Below are 17,848 nucleotides of genomic sequence, written 5' to 3'. Positions count from 1 at the left end.
AGGCTAATAATGTATTAGTGCTGTGTGTGTTGTGGACTTCAGATGTGAAAGTTTCTTTGACCTGATATGTGAATCCCTTTCCCGGCCTTCCCCCATATTCACATGACTTTGCCTGACACCACAAATAACTGTCCAGGTTTTCCGAACGCACTGTCCATCGACTACGAGGCTGAGCGGCTGTACTGGGTTGACGCTAAACTGGACAAGATTGAAACGTCAGACCTGGATGGGGAACACCGGCAGACATTGCTGCAGCAGGCCCCCCACCCCTTTGGCCTCACCGTGGTCAGTTTCTGGCTCACAATGTCTTCTGCTTCTTTGTTCATGGGCTGAAACTCCCTCGTTCCTTCGTGTTTTTGCACGAGTGGGATTTGACGTGTATGACCGTTTTGATCCCGCCATTCAGGCAGCCATACGTTGCTTTTGGAGGAGCTCACACTGTCTGAAAACCTGTCCTTTTGCGGCACTGTTCACGGTGTTTTTTGTTGGATTTTCATTGTAAAAAACACCTACATACAATAAAAATAAATTGATAAGTAAAAAGAAAACACACACATTCAAACTAAAAGGTTTTTTTTTAGTGTGTTTTTTAAAAGTTTTATTTTATTCACTTTTTGTGGAAGTTTTTTTTTTAACTGAAAGTTTGTGTGTTTTTCTCTGGAACAGTTTGGGGACCTCATGTACTGGACAGACTGGCAGACGGAGAAAATCGAGCGAGCCAGCAAGTACGATGGGGCTGCACGTACTCTGATCCAGAGTCGTCTGGAGGGACTGATGGACATCCATCTTGTGTCTCCCCGACGCCAGACAGGTCGGCACACAATCTTTCTCACCTCTTTGTGTAGACTGGTAGCTTTGTTAGCATTGCTGAGTGGACAAAGCGTAAATAGTTGCTGCTTTGGGATTGGTGTGTTTGTGTGTGAGGGAGGGAGAGGGATATTTGTGCGTGCGGGGGCATTTGCACGTGTTTTTTTAAATGCACTGGTTTAATGTCTCTTCCGTTGACACAAATTTGTTGAACTCTCTACTGTTTGATTGCAATCTCCCTTCCCCCCCCCCCCCCCCCCCCTGCATTATTGTCTTTTTTCCATGGATTTGTGCTTGTTAAATCAAAGATGGACTAAATGTTGTACAGGAAGCAACGAATGCGGCAAGAAGAACGGTGGTTGCACACACCTGTGTCTGGCTCGGCCTGGCGGTCATGTGTGTGCCTGTCCCAACACACCTGATGACAGACCTTGCATTACAGGTAACCTTTCCATTGGCTGATCTCTATTGTCTAGCATTATTGCTTATATGTCTGTACATTCTTGAGGTGTATTTTATTAGTGCCCCGGGGACATTTTTGGGATTTTGTTCAGCAGGAGTGGAGGCTTTTGTTAGTGCAGCTGATTCCATGGACTTATACAAAATAAAACTCACACAAAACAATAGAACACATACCACCGTGCATGCACACACACACACACACACACACACACACACACATGCACACACACGCACACACACATGCACACACACATGCACACACACATGCACACACACACCCCTTGTGTACCCCTTTGTAAAATAAGTTTACTTTTTTTTAATGTCCATGGCCCATAGATGATGTTGATTGATTGATAGTTTTGATTGATTGTTTGATTGATTGATGATTGATTTCTTGATTGATTGATTGACTGAATTCTTGATTGATTGATTTCAGTTCCTATCAGTGGAGGCTATTCTGACAAAGATGTTGCCAACATAGACATTGGCTCTGGATCATCTGTCGAGTAAGCTGTTCATTTTTTCCTGCACTCTCTTTTAGAATGACTGTCCTGTGTGACTGGTACACGGCAATCTACCAGATGGTTTGAACAAACAAACAAACAAACAAACAGACAGACAAACATACAAACAAACAAACATGAACAGGTGGCTGCTATATTAGGCTTTGGAGTTTTCTTAGTGCTTGTGAATGACAGTATGTATTGTAAACGTCTGATAGTGAACATGGTGAGGAGTTGACTGTATAGTACCAGGTTGGAAGTTGTTCAGTCTTATGCAGTGATCATGATAAATGATCTCTACTATGGTATTTTCTACCACACAAAATCAGGTCACTTCGTGAAGGCAAGCAGTCAGGCTAAGTTGCAATGACAAATTACAAGGTATGGGTAACTGCCTAATGCCATCAAAATCAGTAGGAATGATCGATTAACGATTTCTTTCCAGAATTTTTGCATAGAAACTGGTAAAATAAAAGGGAATTACCGGTTTCAATGTTTATTAATCAATACTTTTTAATAACTGGAAGGAGATGGTTTTAGTGATAGCTACTGCAATGGAATGCGCATGAGAGATTGAGACTGTACCGTGTTTGTACTGTTTGTATGTGGAAAGATGGCTAATAACTCTTGCATGTTTTTGTGCATTAGGTGTTCTGAGAACGATGCAGAGCAGGGTCGCTGTGAACTGGCAGCAGATGATTCAAGTGTTGTCGGTAAGCAAACGCAAAGAATTTGTTGTTGTTTTTTAAACTGTGGACCATGTACATTTTTCGCGCTTGATGGCCCTCTGTTGTGTGCATAAAAAAAGTTGCTTCAGAAAACTATCGAAGACTGTTTACAAATGCAATATGTCACGAATTGTATGACAGAGGACTGTGAATTTGTTTTAAATGTGTTAGAGCTGAATTAAGTTTTAAGGTATGTTTATATTTAGTGTATCAGATTGGTTGAAAATCACAAAAGAAGAAGCATACCACGTAACAGATGTACAGGGTTTTAAAGAGTTAATATTCCAAACAAAATCACACACATTAAATCAGATGAACTCGTTTATAGAAACTTTCGCTTTTTTACATTTAGTCAAGTTTTTACTAAATATTTTAACATAGAATCGAGACGAGGGTCGTGGTGTGTGTGTGTGTGTGTCTGTGTGTGTCTCTCTCTGTCTGTCTGTCTGTGCATGTGTGTGTGTAGAGCGATTCAGACCAAACTACTGGACCGATCTTTATGAAATTTTACATGAAAGTTCCTGGGTATGATATACCCAGACGTTTTTTTCGTTTTTTCGATAAACGTCTTTGATGACGTCATATCCGGCTTTTTGTAAAAGTTGGGGCGGCATTGTCACACCCTCATTTTTCAATCAAATTGATTGAAATTTTGGCCAAACAATCTTCGACGAAGGCCGGACTTTGGTATTGCATTTCAGCTTGGAGGCTTAAAAATTAATTAATGACTTTAGTCATTAAAAATCCGAAAATTGTAATTAATATGTTTTTTTTATAAAACGATCCAAAATTACGTTCATCTTATGCTTCATTATTTTCTGATTCCAAAAACATATAGATATGTTATATTCGGATTAAAAACAAGCTCTGAAAATTAAAAATATAAAAATGATGATTAAAATTAAATTTCCGAAATCGATTTAAAAACAATTTCATCTTATTCCTTGTCGGTTCCTGATTCCAAAAACATATTGATATGATATGTTTGGATTAAAAACACGCTCAGAAAGTTAAAGCGAAGAGAGGTACAGAAAAGCGTGCTACGCAGCACACCGCAACCGCTACCGCGCTAAACAGGCTCGTCAGTTTCACTGCCTTTTGTACGAGCGGCGGACTACGGTCATTGTGAAAAAATGCAGTGCGTTCAGTTTCATTCTGTGAGTTCCACAGCTTGACTAAATGTAGTAATTTTGCCTTACGTGACTTGTTTCTTCTTGTCGATCACACAAAGTTTCACTGACACAGTATATTAAATTACATATTCTTACTCCGAGTCACATATTTAGCATTGACGCAGTCGATAGCTAAGGTGTCTGAAACGTTATCCCGCCTATAGACTAAGGGAAGCAACCCAAGCTAAAAAAGTAGCAAGCTTGCTACCCTGGGTTGCCTCCCGTAGCGTATCACGCCACAGATCTCGTGCCCGGTACGAGACACCCTCATTCGACTCCTTTCAGCCAGAGAGATAAGGTCGTTTTTTGCGCTATGCTCCGAGGCCGTTTCGTTTTGTCAGCCTGACACCCACCGGCCTCGGCCTCCCGTCTTCTCCTAGCTGTTTCCAGTTGGTGAGATTGTTCCTTATTTTATTTTGACTTTGTATTTGATTCTGCTGGAAATTGCTTACGTCCTCTGGACTCAGAAGTTTCTTCAGCGGTTTCTAGTTGCGTTGGTCGCCATTTTGGTGGCCATTTTTTGCAAGCACGTGGTGTTTCTACTGAGTTGGTTTTCGTCCGTGCTCGGACGGTGAGCTTACCCGGTAGGAAGTTAGTTTTAGATGCCTTGTAGGTATCTTTTTCTTGCTAGTAAATAATTTTTCTGCTGAATTTCTTGTCCGCTCTGGACTTCGATTTTACAGTAGTTGTTTTGTTGGCCTCCAGTTGGAGCCATTTTTCGCTAGCACGCTGTGTTTCTACCGAGTAGTTTTTCGTCCGTGCCCGGTCGCTTTACTATCTTGGTAGGCTGTTAGTTTTAGCTGCTTTAGCGGCTACTGCGCTAGTGCTAAGTTTATTTTCTACTCGGATTCTTCATCCGTTCCGGACTTAGAATTCTACAGTAGTTGTATTCGGCGGCCGCCTTTTGGTAGTCGTCCTTTATCCTAGCATGTTGTGCTATCGAGATGTTTACGTCCTTTCTAGGAATGTAAACTACCTTGGTAGGCTGTTATTTTGCTAGTTGATTATTCTGCTGATTTTTAGGTCCGTTCCGGACTTAGTCAAATTTTCAGTAGTCTTTGTTTACCTCTTGTCAGCTTACGTTTTCGGCAGCTGCACTTCCGGTTAGACTGGTATGCCTGTTTGGGTCCGTGCTCGGACTTTGAACATTTTGCCAGTAGCATGTTTTTGTAGCTACTTTTGTGGCTTGTTTGCTAGTGCTAGTTCCGGTTCTGCTGAAGCTTACGTCCTCGAGACTTGTTACTTTTCAGTAGATTACTTTCTCACGTCGCCGGCTGGGCGTTTAGTGAGAAAAGACGGGGGGGTGGGGGGGGCTTCCTCGTCTTATGCCAATAGCCCCATGGTACATGTTTCTGATCCTAAGACTAATTCGGTCTTTTCTGTGCCTTTTTCGGCGCCGGAAGAGACTCCGTCTGTCTCTCAGACGTCAGTTTCGGCCGCTTGTGCGGCCGTTTCTCCCCCTTTGTTGACACCAGAGCCTAGCGCTCTGGTGGCTAGTCTTATTGCTTCTTTGCTTACAGAGATCCGTACTTCTGGGGGCGGGCGTCCCTTGCTTGGTGGCTTCGAGGGTGACGACGGCAGCTTCGGATTCCGGACGTTTTTACCCGGGTCCTTGTCGCTCACTTGCGTTTCCGGAGCGTCGGCCCAGTCTACTGGCGCTCGTGTTGTCTCTGGATTCCACTCGCTGGGACAAGCTTCCCTTCGTGGCCGGCCTCAGTGGCTTCCGCTTGCGGGAGTGCACCTGAGCGTGTCCCTTCGGGGACGCGGCCAGTACAAGGTATGTGCTCGCAGCGGCCGTCTTCGGCAGCTGCACTTCCGGTTCCCGGAAGTAGTGGTTCACTGGTTGCGGACAGACCATGGTCCCCTCCGGTTCGAGCTGCGCTTTACGTCAGCAGTCGTCCGCGACAGCTGCTTCCAGTTTCGGCCGGAAGTAAGAGGTTCACTGGCTAGTGCACAGGCTACTGTCACGTCCGGTTCGAGCTTCGACTTACGTCAGCAGTCGTCCGCGACAGCTGCTTCCGGCTCCGGCCGGAAGTAAGAGGTTCACTGGCTAGTGCACAGGCTACTGTCACGTCCGGTTCGAGCTTCGACTTACGTCAGCAGTCGTCCGCGACAGCTGCTTCCGGCTCCGGCCGGAAGTAAGAGGTTCACTGGCTAGTGCACAGGCTACTGTCACGTCCGGTTCGAGCTTCGACTTACGTCAGCAGTCGTCCGCGACAGCTGCTTCCGGCTCAGGCCGGAAGTAAGAGGTTCACCGGCTAGTGCACAGACTACTGTCACGTCCGGTTCGAGCCTTGCCCTACGGCAGCAGTCGCCCGCGACAGCTGTTCTTCCGGTTCCGGCCGGAAGTGTAGGTTCACTGGTTAGTGCACAGGCTACTGTCACGTCCGGTTCGAGCCTTGCCTTACGTCGGCAGTCGTACGCGACAGCTGCACTTCCGGTTCACGGAAGTAGTGCCTCGTTGGAAAGCGGACAAATAATGATCTCATCCGGCTTGAGCTGCGCTATACGTAAGCAGTCGTCCGCGACAGCTTCTCTTCCGGCTCCGGCTGGAAATGTTAGTTCATCGGTGTGTGGGCAGCCCATGGCCCTTTCCGGTTTGAGCTTTGCCCTTTGCACGGCAGCCATTTCCGGCAGCTTCGCTTCCGGCCTTGGCAGGAAGGTAGGTCAAGCGGGTAGTGCACAGGTTACTTCCGGTTCTGGCCTACGGCCTACCTTTGGGTTCCGAGCTTCAGCTCGTAGGTGGCTCAGCGCCAGCTTTGGCATAGCGCTGCTGTTGCTGCCGCACTTCCGGCTCCTCCCGGATTTTCTGGTTCAGTTCCCGCTGCTTCCGTTTGGTCGCCGGTGAATTTCGAACAAGGCTTGCCCTATGGGCATACAGGCTTCTTGCCTCTGTTGGGACAGCAGCATCCACACACTCCGGTGGTGGCCGCTAGCTCCTCTCTCCCACTTTCCTTGGTTTTTGATTCCTCTCATCCTCCTCTCAGTTAGGGAATGAGCACAATCGATTGCCAACAGGAAGGACTTCAGGTTGGCAAAGAGGAAGCAGCTACTTCTGGTTTGAAGAATCACCCTTAGTAGCTTTTCGCCTTTTTTGCCTTTTCGCCAAGCCCCCCTCTTCGACAGGGGGTTGCCTCCGGCGTCGGTTTCGTTGCTGGTTCCTCAGGGTTCAGCTTCGGAGCTGGCATCGGAATACCTTGCCGCTCCTGCGCAGGCTTCCTCCTTCGTGCCCTTAGCGGATCAGAGGAAGTTGCCTTGGCCAAGGTCGTCTCGAAGCCTCCTGTTGGCCTTTCCCCGTCCGCGTGCACCGTTTCCGGTCACGCCGGAACTTCTTTCGCTTCTTACGAAGCCGTTGAGGAAGGATTCGGTTCTGCCGTTCTATGGGCAGAATCTCCTATTCTCTGAGGAAGGGGGGCTGACAACTTTTGGAACTCAGTTCCATTTCCGAGACTCTCCTGCGGGCGCTTTCTCGCGCTCTGGCAGATTCCTTGGCGCCCTTTACCCTTAGTAAAGAGCAGGACGCGGAGGAAGTGTCTCACTCCTCTCCACACTTACAAGGGTGAACGAGGCACAGATGAGGCTGTCCTCTCTGCACTATTTCCATGCGGTCTCGTGCAGAAGGGACTTGTTTCTTGCCCACTCCCGGTTATCTGAGGAGTCGACAAGGAACATTCTCAGATCGTCATCCTTGGTGGACGGTCTCTCTCCGGCAGCCTGGCCTCTCATGCCAGAAGCAGGGGATTGAGACCAACAGAGAACAGCGGTTCCCTTCTTTTGAGCTTCAATCCGAAAGCAGCAAAAGCAGGCCGCTCCTAAGCAGACTATACCTAAGCGGACTCAGCCTAAGCGGCCTAAGTCCTCAGCTCAGGTGAGATTGTTTCTTTCACAGCCGTCATAGGTACGCTGGGTTTTTGAAACAACAGCTGGCCTTAGGGCTTCGGGGTTTTAGCCTCGGCTGGAGCAACAGCCATTTCATCCGTTGGCGGTGGTGGTTGTTGCTTTCCTTGTGCTTGTGGCTTCGGGCTTCGACATTCTTTCTTTTTCCCAGCGTATGGGTGCTGAGAGGTCGATTTCCGTTTAAAGGGGGGTTTCTGCCTTTGGGCTTCCCCGTTTTCTCTTTGCCACGAGCTTCTGGACTTGGTCCAGGTTTGTCTTTCGCCGAGTCTGACTTTGTCTTTCTCTAGCGATCAGACGCGTTCTGGTGTTTCGTCCAAACTTAAGGTTCACTTGAGTTGGCCTCGGAAGTAACATTCAGATTTTCCTGAGGGTGCATTGTCTGGGCAATGCATGTTTGAGAAGTCATTCTTGGCTTGTCACTTTTTCTCAGGTTTTTTGGCTACTCCTCCCCTTTTTGGGCAGAGGTCTAGCTAATGTTCCAGTTTTCTCGGTGCTGGCCTCTAGGCCAGCATCTTTTTCGGCGGCCGAAACTTTTGGTTTCTTATTGTGCCTGTGTACTTTGGGTACTTTGGTGCAATGGCCGGCCTACGGGCAGCAAGGCTCTCGGCCTTAGCCTGTGTTATAGTCTCCTGCCTGTCGTGTTGCGACTTAGGCAATTTGGTTCTTGTGACTGCGGATTTCGTCTCTTCCTCTGCTCCATCATGCTTGCAGGATGTGAATTGGGACTATTTCTGCTGGGTTGGGCTTCCGGCCTGGTCACCCCTTTTTCACTTGCAACTATGACTATTACTTTTTTCTCCTGAGAACTCTGGTCTCGGGAGTCTGACGGCTGGTTCGCTTCACGGTTTTCCGTCTTTCTTACCAGCCTCGTTCTTTCTGTTTTGGTTTTTTTTTATTCATTTTCAATTACCTACAAGCAGTCTGCTCTGCGAACACGCTGGCTTTTGTCATTTTGTTTCCGGTCTCCGGTCACATTAGGATTTGGCCACTGCGGGTCCGCATTTCCGGTGCTTACGCACTACCTTAGGTCGCTTCGTCCTCTTTTTTACCCCTCTCTCTGCTTTCGCAGGGATGGGCAGGGGACGACTGGTGACCGTCTTCCTTGAGTTTTGCTCATTGAGTTGGACTCTGGTACTTGGTACTCAGGCGTCTCTCTCTTTCCAGTTTGGAGTTTGGTCACGCTTCTGGAGCTGACTGTTCTCTCAAGGGCCTTTTGGGCCTCACTCCATCCCAAAGTTTTCTTACTTTGGCATGTTTGCCTTATGGTCTCCGTGAGGGTCGGTCCTTTTCAGGGCTTAGCCGGCAACCTTACGCACGGATCTTTCCAGGCCATTAGCATTTCCTTCCAATTTAAGGGGGGGGGGGGGGGGCAGCTTGTCCTTCCCTCTACTTGGTCGGGTTTATCCAAGACTGGGGTCCTTTTCCGGACTGTTTTACGGTTCAGAAGATTGGAAGAAGTGCGGGGCACAGCTTACTGGCTCTCTGATGTTGTCTTTCGCATTTCTTGCCTGAGAGACATCTGGGCTGTCAATCAGGGTGGTTCTCGGTCCGTTTCTGTCCTTTGGCAGTGGGCCAGTTCCTGGCAAGGGTTTAGAGTGAGTCAGTGGTTTCTTTCTCACGGGATCCTTTCCTGACTTTTGGCAGTGGGCCAGTTTCTTGGCAAGGGATTTTCTTTCCCTCCGCCTTGTCATAGCTTTATGCTATCTTTCCCTCGGCTCGGCCCGAGCTCTTTTCCAGGGCCTGGGCCTCCTCCTTGGCCTTTTTGGCCTATGAGGTTTGGATGATGTCCTGCGCACAGCTTCTGGCGCTAGGATTTTGTCTTATCAGGTTCTGCAGACATTGCTGCCCTCTGTCAGGATGGGTCTCGGCCCATTCCTTCCTTGGCGGCAGCTGGTTTTTGTCTCTCCAGAACTTTAGAGTGAGTTTGAACTTTTTGATCTTACCCACCACCTTGTTGGAGTTATCTGCTAAATATGTGACTCGGAGTAAGAATATGTAATTTAATCGAAAATTTTTAATTAAATTTTCATTTGATTAATATACTTACCCGAGTCACATAGGTAATTCCCTCCCACCTTCCCCGCTTTTAGTTTCTTTGTATTCTAGAAGTCGAATGAGGGTGTCTCGTACCGGGTACGAGATCTGTGGCGTGATACGCTACGGGAGGCAACCCAGGGTAGCAAGCTTGCTACTTTTTTAGCTTGGGTTGCTTCCCTTAGTCTATAGGCGGGATAGCGTTTCAGACACCTTAGCTATCGACTGCGTCAATGCTAAATATGTGACTCGGGTAAGTATATTAATCAAATGAAAATTTAATTAAAAATTTTTGATTAAAATCAATCAAGTCCAAGTGTCATTCTGATTAAATAATAACATAAATTTGAACAGTATGCTTACTCTCTCTCTCTCTCTCTCTCTCTCTCTCTCTCTCTCTCTCTCTCTCTCTCTCTCTCTCTCTCTGACTCATTTTGCATTCTGATGTCCTGTTGTCTTGCCATTTTACATTTTGTTTATGCATTTAGCTTATAACTTTAAATAAAAGAGTAGTACAATCTATGTAAAAGTCTTCATCCAAGAAATCATCATTTGTTTGCACTTTAGGATCACCACTAGAAACGTATGGCTTGTTGTTGATTCTGCTTATGTTGATAATTGATTAAACCACTGTTTGTTTGTTTTTTAATTTTAATTAAATAATGTCCTCATTGAAATTAAGCACTGATTTAACTGAGCATTACTGTCACCAGATACAGGCGTACAAGGGGCTTACATCGCTCTGGGCATCATCCTGCTTCTCGTCATTGTCTGCGTCGTCATCGTTTTCCTCATGTGGAGAAGGTAAGATACAAATCTCACGCAATGTTACACATAGACATAGGCTATGGTTTCATGTTAGATTACCTCACACCAGCTAAGTGTCATTCGTGTAATTGTGTTGAATTTGAATTGATTTCAGGGAAGGAAGAAATTTTTCATAAAGAATAGTGAGAAAAATATAAAACTAGTGTCAAAGATAAGAATAAGATCTCTGCTTTGTTGTAAGTTTTGTTGTTAGTGTTGTTTTGTTATTTTAAATTTTGTTTTTGAGATTTTGTGGAGTTTGTTTTTAGTTTTTTTGGGGGCCACCAATGTGTTTTGATTGCAAACCTTTTTCTCAAATGCATAAAAAGATACAATAAGTATACCCTGATGGTGAAATATCTTCAAGGACAAAATTACGGAGTAACAGTGGTGTTTGAGCCTTGAATGTGGTACAGCTTTTGGAACATGCTGTGCTTGTGTTGGTGATGTCAGGCATCGCAGGCGGCACTACAACGTGGAGGAGTTCCGCACGCTGACCTACGCCAACCCCACGTACCAGAAGACCAGCACCGAGACCATCAACTCCAACTCCACAGACCAGCGCTCCGTGCGCAGCTGGCACATGTTCAAGTTTCACTCCAGTCAGGTCAGTACAGTGGAACCCCCCTCTAAGACCTACACAAATCTAGGTCTTAAAAAGGAGGCAGTCATACATTTACAAAGGTTATGAACAGAAACTCGGATAAACCAAGGTCTTAAAAAGGGGGCAGTCATACATTTACATAGGTTATGAACAGAAACTCTGATAAACCAAGGTCTTAAAAAGGGGGCAGTCATACATTTACATAGGTTATGAACAGAAACTCTGATAAACTAAGGTCTTAAAAAGGGGGTAGTCATACATTTACATAGGTTATGAACAGAAACTCTGATAAACCAAGGTCTTAAAAAGGGGGAAGTCTTGAATTGGGTGTATCAAAAGGGGGCGGGTTCCACTAATCCTGGTTGCGATCAAAAATCAAGAATCAAAAAGCAAGATAGGATAGTTAAGAGAACGATTAATACAATAAACAAGGATAGTTAACAGAACGATTAATACAATAAACAAGGATAGTTAACAGAACGATTAATACAATAAACAAGGATAAACACACAAAATATCGGAGCCGATCATGTCTTAAAAGGGAGTGAGTCTTTACAGTGAAGTTATCAACAGGATATCAGAAAAAGCAAGGCTTTGAATTGCAGGAAAGTCTTACATTTTGAGATCTTCAAACGTGGACTTTAAATGGGGGGGAATTTGCAGACATAATGAAGAGACGATCTTAAAAACTATTGGGGGGACCTAAACGGTTGTTGAACTGTAGTTGAAAGCAAAAGAGACTGTTGAGTGAGAATTTTGAAACTATATCATTTTAAAGACGACAGACTTTTATGACAATGATTGGACAGAGATGATAAACACTTTTCATGCTGTGCTCTAACTTGTCTTGTCGGCATTTAAGACTATTTTTCTCTTCTGCCTGCAGGAGCGGTTAACAGTACATCCCCCTGACGGTGACTCTTTGCTCAACGGGGAAACAACAGCGCTTGTAGTGCACAACAAAGACGCTAACGCCTCGTCTCGAGGCAAGAAAGATATTGTGGCAGACGCCAACGAACGATACGTCATGCACAGCTGTTTTAAGCTGCGACCAAAGACAGAAGAAGAGCCTATGGTCAAACCGCAAGTCCCGTACACAAACGTCGACAACACTTGAACGTCGGCAGGAGTTTGTGTTGCTGCAAGTGTACATTTCTTTCTTGATCAGCGCCATGCACAAACTTGAGAAATCTCTGGACGCCGAGCGTGTTGTGTTGTGATATTTCTTTTGTGAAACACATTACATGACACCTGAGTATAAAAACTGAAGGCTGGAATTATTTTCTCAGCGAAACCATTATGAAATGGGCACAAGATGGTCACGAGGTTGGCACAAATGGACTGACGGTGCTGGGTAACGGAGAGGAGGGGTGTTCTGCAAGCACAACAGTGCACGTCAGCAAGAGGCTATGCAAAGCATATGGGTTTCTTATGCAGCCTTTCCGATGAAAGAGCAAGTGTGTGTTTATGTTGATTGCATTCAACAGAAAAAGTGACGTGAGGTCTTGCTCTACTGTCTAGAACCTAAGTCTGAAAACATTGTAAGTGAAAACCAGAGTGACGTCTTCAAGCCAGCTTCACATATGCGATCCTGAAAGACATCGCGGTGTATAAAACAGACATTGGACAAAAATATTCTGCTACTGAAATGGCTGAGTATTTTAAACTTATCGGTGCATAAATTTGTCGTTTGCTAATGTCGAGGCGCTTTTTGATGCAGGAGTGCTGTGTAAATAAACTTATTCCTGTCTTCAACATTTTACACACGTTCATAAGGCATATGTTTCAATGCTTCATGTTGATGTGTGGAAAGGAGTCTGTGTGCTTGTACTTAAAGGGAGAAGACAGCATGGGTGGCTATTGCATGTTGCATGTTAAAAGTCAAAATGAGAGGAAGAGAAATGTACTGTTGAGTGTACGTATACTGGTTTTGCATTGTGCGTGATTGTGATCACAGCTATGGTGAATGGGTTGAACGAAGAATGTGTTCTGTAATATGAGGTGTACTTTTTCATGAGCAGGGCATGTTTATGAACCAACTGTGCATCTTTTGGCCATGTTTATGAACCAACTGTGCATCTTTTGGCCATGTTTATGAATAAACTGTGCGTCTTTGGCCATGTTTATGAATAAACTGTGCATCTTTTGGCCATGTTTATGAATAAACTGCATCTTTTGGCCATGTTTATGAATAAACTGTGCATCTTTTGGCCATGTTTATGAATAAACTGTGCATCTTTTGGCCATGTTTATGAATAAACTGTGCATCTTTTGGCCATGTAAGTCTTCCAAGTTCTTGGTCTGAAAATCTTGTTGCAACAGTTAGGTTCAGCCATCAGGTCAGGTTGTAATAAGATGTTCAAACAAGATTGTTCTGGCAATTAAAGGAAGCAGTTTCAATAAATGGCAGGCTCTTTGGGACAAACTTACTCTTTTTTTTATAAAATGCATTTATTGTTGACACAGATATACTCATGACATCGTGATTTTTCTTTCATTGAAAGAAAGTCTTTATATTTGATTAAGATGCTGCACATTTTATTTGATGATGTTTTACATGGAGGTGTTTTATCGATGCCGTTTTTTAGTTTGACTAATTTCTGTTGCCAGACAGATGGTTTTTGATCACATTTTTACAGAACAGAGTGGGTAACTATTTGCATGAAAGTTTTTGAGAAAGGAATGGAGTCACACTCACTGACAAATGTTTACCTTCAAACCCCTTAGATTAGTTTTATGGAAGAACTTTTTTTCCCTCCAAAGCTTACAACTTTTGTAAGTGGTCGTTCAATGAATGTATTTGGACCTTGCTGCATTAAGCAGTGTTTTTAAAAGCATGTTTTTTTAAACAGGGTATTTGTAGAATACTTTTGGTTTTGTTTGCATTTTTGTTTTATTATAATCATTAAATACAAGCTGAGGTTGTGATTTTTCAAATCGTGAAAAAAGCCCACCAAGAGAATCAAATCAGAAGAAATCATGTGAACATTTTGCCATGCAGTGACATTTTTTATCTAGCCATGTGTGTAGGATGTATGTGTGTGTATTTGTGTGGCTGTATGTATCTGCTTGCGTGTGTTTGTGTCTAAGTTGTGTAACTTTTGAGATACATACACAATAGGATTGAAAAGTGTCAAGTCTTCTTTTTGTTACAGAAATAGTAGGGTATGCATGTAAGTTATCTGTGGCTGCACATTTTTGTCGCTTCGTGTTTTTTCTCCAAAGATGACGCCAAGAATTTAACTTGTTGGTTGTGATCAAAATCAAATACACCTTTAGTTTAAATGAGGTACCATCCTTTTTGTCACAAAAATTATTTGCACCACCACAAATCTGTCCAGGGTTTTACATGGGGTAAGAACATCTTCCACTTGAGACACATACCACAATTCAATACCCTGCTTGGTTTTTGTGCAGAGTGCTACATTTTTTGATGGGTTAATCTTGTAAATGACACAAATGTCAACCTGTGAAATAAAATCATAAAATATTCCCACACTGGACAGAAAGCAGTGAGGCTGTTGAATGTTGGTACCTATCCAAGTGGTCTTAATTAACCCCTTTTGTTAAAACAAAATGTTATACAAATGAGATAACATGAAGCAATTATTTGCAAAACAATAAGGGCATGAACTCTAGCAAAAGCTTATAATTACGTGACCCAAACAATACAAAATTACACAAATGTTCATGATGGACTTGACAATATGAGTTAGTAAACTAGGAAGAACAAGTCAAGGAGTAAAAATGAAAAAGCAACAACAAAAAAACACACGAAAAACAGAGGAATCTTTCTCTCTGAAAAACCCATTTAAAGCTTGGACTGAATTGTGGTGGTTGACGTCATCAAGGCAGGAAGGGCTGTACCTTTAAGCTAGATACCTTTGAAGAAATTGCTGATTTGTGGTTGTGATGTAAGACAAGCGTTTTACAAAATCTCAGGTGATAATATCCAAAGCATGATTTCAGGACTTGAAAGCTGACCTGAATCGGAAAATCCTGTGTGAGTGAAAATGTACAATGCAACCAGACATATGGTTTACTTCCTCATGGTGCTGTTAGAGGGTGACCTTGTTTGGTTGCTGAGTACACTTTTTTATTTTTTTATTTTTTTATTTTTAGTTAGAAAGCAGATTTTTTTTAATAGGAATTTTTTTCTTTCTGCAATTGCCATTTTGAGGTCAATGCATAACTACTGTATATTAACTAAAATCTCTGCAGCTTAAAAAAAACTTTACTATTTTGATAATGGGTATGCTTTCTTTTGTCGTCTTATAGTTTTGTCTAATTGAGGAGAAAGAAGGAGTAGTTTATGTCCACACAGTATTCACCAAAATGTGATTTGGTAAATTAATTACATTTTACAAGGTGATCAGAGTTGTGAATCATCGTCTAAGATAAAGAAATTTGTTATCAGATCTTTCCCACCAATCGGTAATGTTTTCATGTCTTCCAAACAGAGCACAATTGAATCAAACATAAAAGCTTTAATAAATAAAATCATACTCAGTATTGTAAGAAATGTTCTGTTCATGCCTTGTTCTTTCAATGTCAATGTCACTGCTTTGTAATGTTTTCCTCATTCAGTTGTCTCTTTGAAACTGCATTACAGTGTGTAATGTTACCTGCTGATCAATTTTGCTACTACACCTCAGATGGGGAAAAGATGTTTGTCTGAAGACCTTGCTTTGCATCTAGAAGTACTTTGTATTGTACACTGTGGCAGGTAAAAACTTGCTCGTGCAAAAAACATGAGTGTACGTGGGAGTTGCAGAGCCATTGAACACAGATGAAGAAGAATAGAATACTGTGATTTAACAGAAGTTTGTGAACATCTTTGATTGGCAGAGTTTAGTTCTTTGAAAATCATTCGAGTGTGCGTTTGTGTATGAGTTCTTCACCAGTGATTTTGGGTCTGTTTAGAACATCCGAATGGTAACTTTTGACTGTCGGACAGTTGTACGCAAGTTGTGATTTAACCTTTTCTTAGGGCCAGTGTACTTAAAGTATAAGATCAGAACTCGTGTAGATTTGTGGTATATAACAACCGATGTGTTATAGCTTGTTGTTTATTTTGTATCCTTAAGTCTGCACATGAAGAATAATGCTTATCTTCATCGCTGACTTGAGAACAAATCAAACTAAGCTTTTGGACATTGTCAAAAAGAAGAACATTTTTTTTACTTTGCGGTCATTAGTGCTGCAGTCATGTTTAGTTTTGATTCTCTTTAGACTTTCTATTTAGTATTTGATCACAAAATCATTTGATTTTTCTTCTTTGCAACTAAGTGTACCTTTTGCTGAAAGAGACAAGAAGAGCCAGCATGGGTTGAGTGTACACAGTGTGGTCAAAGTGAAGTGGTGGATGACAGGGCTGTTGCCTGGTATCGGCAATCGGCATAACGCCTAATTGTATTTTTACAATCGCCCAAAAAGTTGCCGGCATTTCAGCTGAATTTCCAAACTTTTTTTTTATAGCGGGACTGCTGAAAACTTTTGAAAGTTGCTGAAATGTTTATGGCCTTTTTGGCAAACTTGCAGAAGAAAATAAATCCTGGCAACATCCCTGAATGACTTCCTTTCAGTTGAAGAGCTTGAGAGGACTAGTCTGGAACAAACACTAACACAGGTAGCCAGTGTCTTCTCTCTGCGAACTGATGGCATCTGGAAATGGCGCCGGACCATGAGGTGTTTGTACTGCTGACTGCATTTAGACTTGTTATATTCTTGACTTTGTCATTAGTTGTGAATGTTTTATCTGTTTTTCAGGGTAGTTCTCTTGCACTTGCAACTGTTTTATATTTTTGATCTTTTGAGAAGAAAAAGTGTGTACACCTTTTATTAATGAATTCATGTCAGTGGCCAGTTCATATGTTACTAATACTGTACTATTCTGCATAAAACAGATCTTGATCACTCTACTGTAACATATTTAAGGCTTGATTTTTTTTTGCAAGGGGAGGGGGGGGGGGAGGGGGGGGAAGTAGCAGTTTATTCACTCTTTAGAGTTTTTAGAAAGTTTTTTGTTGATTCAATTTTAAAAAATTTGGACTTGTCTGCTCTTGCCAGAATGTTTGCTTGCAAAGTTACGACTGGAGTGCGAATGGATGTTTTGTAAATACTGTATGGCTTTGATGATGTTTTGTTAATATTTGATGTCATGGAAAGTTCCTGGCCACCGTGCATGCCATCCAACTCACAGTATCAATCATTCACCATTTTCAGAATCTCATCAGTAAAAAGATCACAAAATGTCTTGGTGTCTGTGTGTTGTATCTGTAATGTATGAATCATACCTTTCCCCTGGGTCACTATCTCTCGCTGACAACATCTTGAAAGCTTTAGTTTTCCTTATCTTAGAAATTGATTTTTTATGCTTTGTTTTAGGGTTGGTGGCCGGCTATGATATTGAATGAGGTTTGATGTCATAAGAACCTCTTGGGGTTCGAACACTGTCAAATAAAGTTGTACTTTTTCAAAAAGGAAGAAGGAAAAGTGACTTTTCTGTATACAACGGCAAGGATTATATGAAATTTTTTATTGGGCAGCTTATAGCTCTAATTATTTCACTGTGAGGAAAAATGTCCTTTTCCTTCCTATATTTCTTCCTTGCGATGATACATAGCATGATTGATTTTTCTTATGCCTTTCTTTTTGCCCGCGCTTCTTGTCATTTGCCCAATTCTGGGGTTGGTAGCTCGATCTTTTCAAAAAGTCGGGCTTTAATTTAGATGAAATTTCTCAATTCAGATAATAAAGTGATAATTGTACAGTCAAACCTGTCGACCAAGGTGAATTATTTAGGAAGAAAACTCATCGGCAATCCTTTGGAGT

The 17,848-nt window shown here is 42.9% G+C and overlaps 1 protein-coding gene across 2 annotated transcripts in view; it reads left to right on the top strand.

Moving 5' to 3' along the window:
- The window catches only part of LOC138971217 (low-density lipoprotein receptor-related protein 4-like), a 111,038-nt gene extending 93,768 nt beyond the window's left edge, over positions 1-17,270 (top strand). For both annotated transcript variants that reach the window (XM_070343894.1, XM_070343893.1), the window contains 8 exons: positions 137-285; positions 667-811; positions 1,136-1,249; positions 1,706-1,775; positions 2,421-2,485; positions 10,317-10,407; positions 10,864-11,017; positions 11,901-17,270. In XM_070343894.1, the coding sequence (XP_070199995.1) occupies positions 137-285; positions 667-811; positions 1,136-1,249; positions 1,706-1,775; positions 2,421-2,485; positions 10,317-10,407; positions 10,864-11,017; positions 11,901-12,131 (1,019 nt within the window). In that variant the 3' untranslated portion in view covers positions 12,132-17,270. The remainder of the gene's footprint in view (positions 1-136; positions 286-666; positions 812-1,135; positions 1,250-1,705; positions 1,776-2,420; positions 2,486-10,316; positions 10,408-10,863; positions 11,018-11,900) is intronic.
- Positions 17,271-17,848: the final 578 nt, after the last annotated feature.

The sequence above is a fragment of the Littorina saxatilis genome, linkage group LG7 (assembly GCF_037325665.1).
Source record: "Littorina saxatilis isolate snail1 linkage group LG7, US_GU_Lsax_2.0, whole genome shotgun sequence".
Lineage (NCBI taxonomy): Eukaryota > Metazoa > Mollusca > Gastropoda > Littorinimorpha > Littorinidae > Littorina > Littorina saxatilis.
Note: the sequence above shows the minus strand (reverse complement) of the source record. Positions and strands in the feature narration are given on the sequence as shown.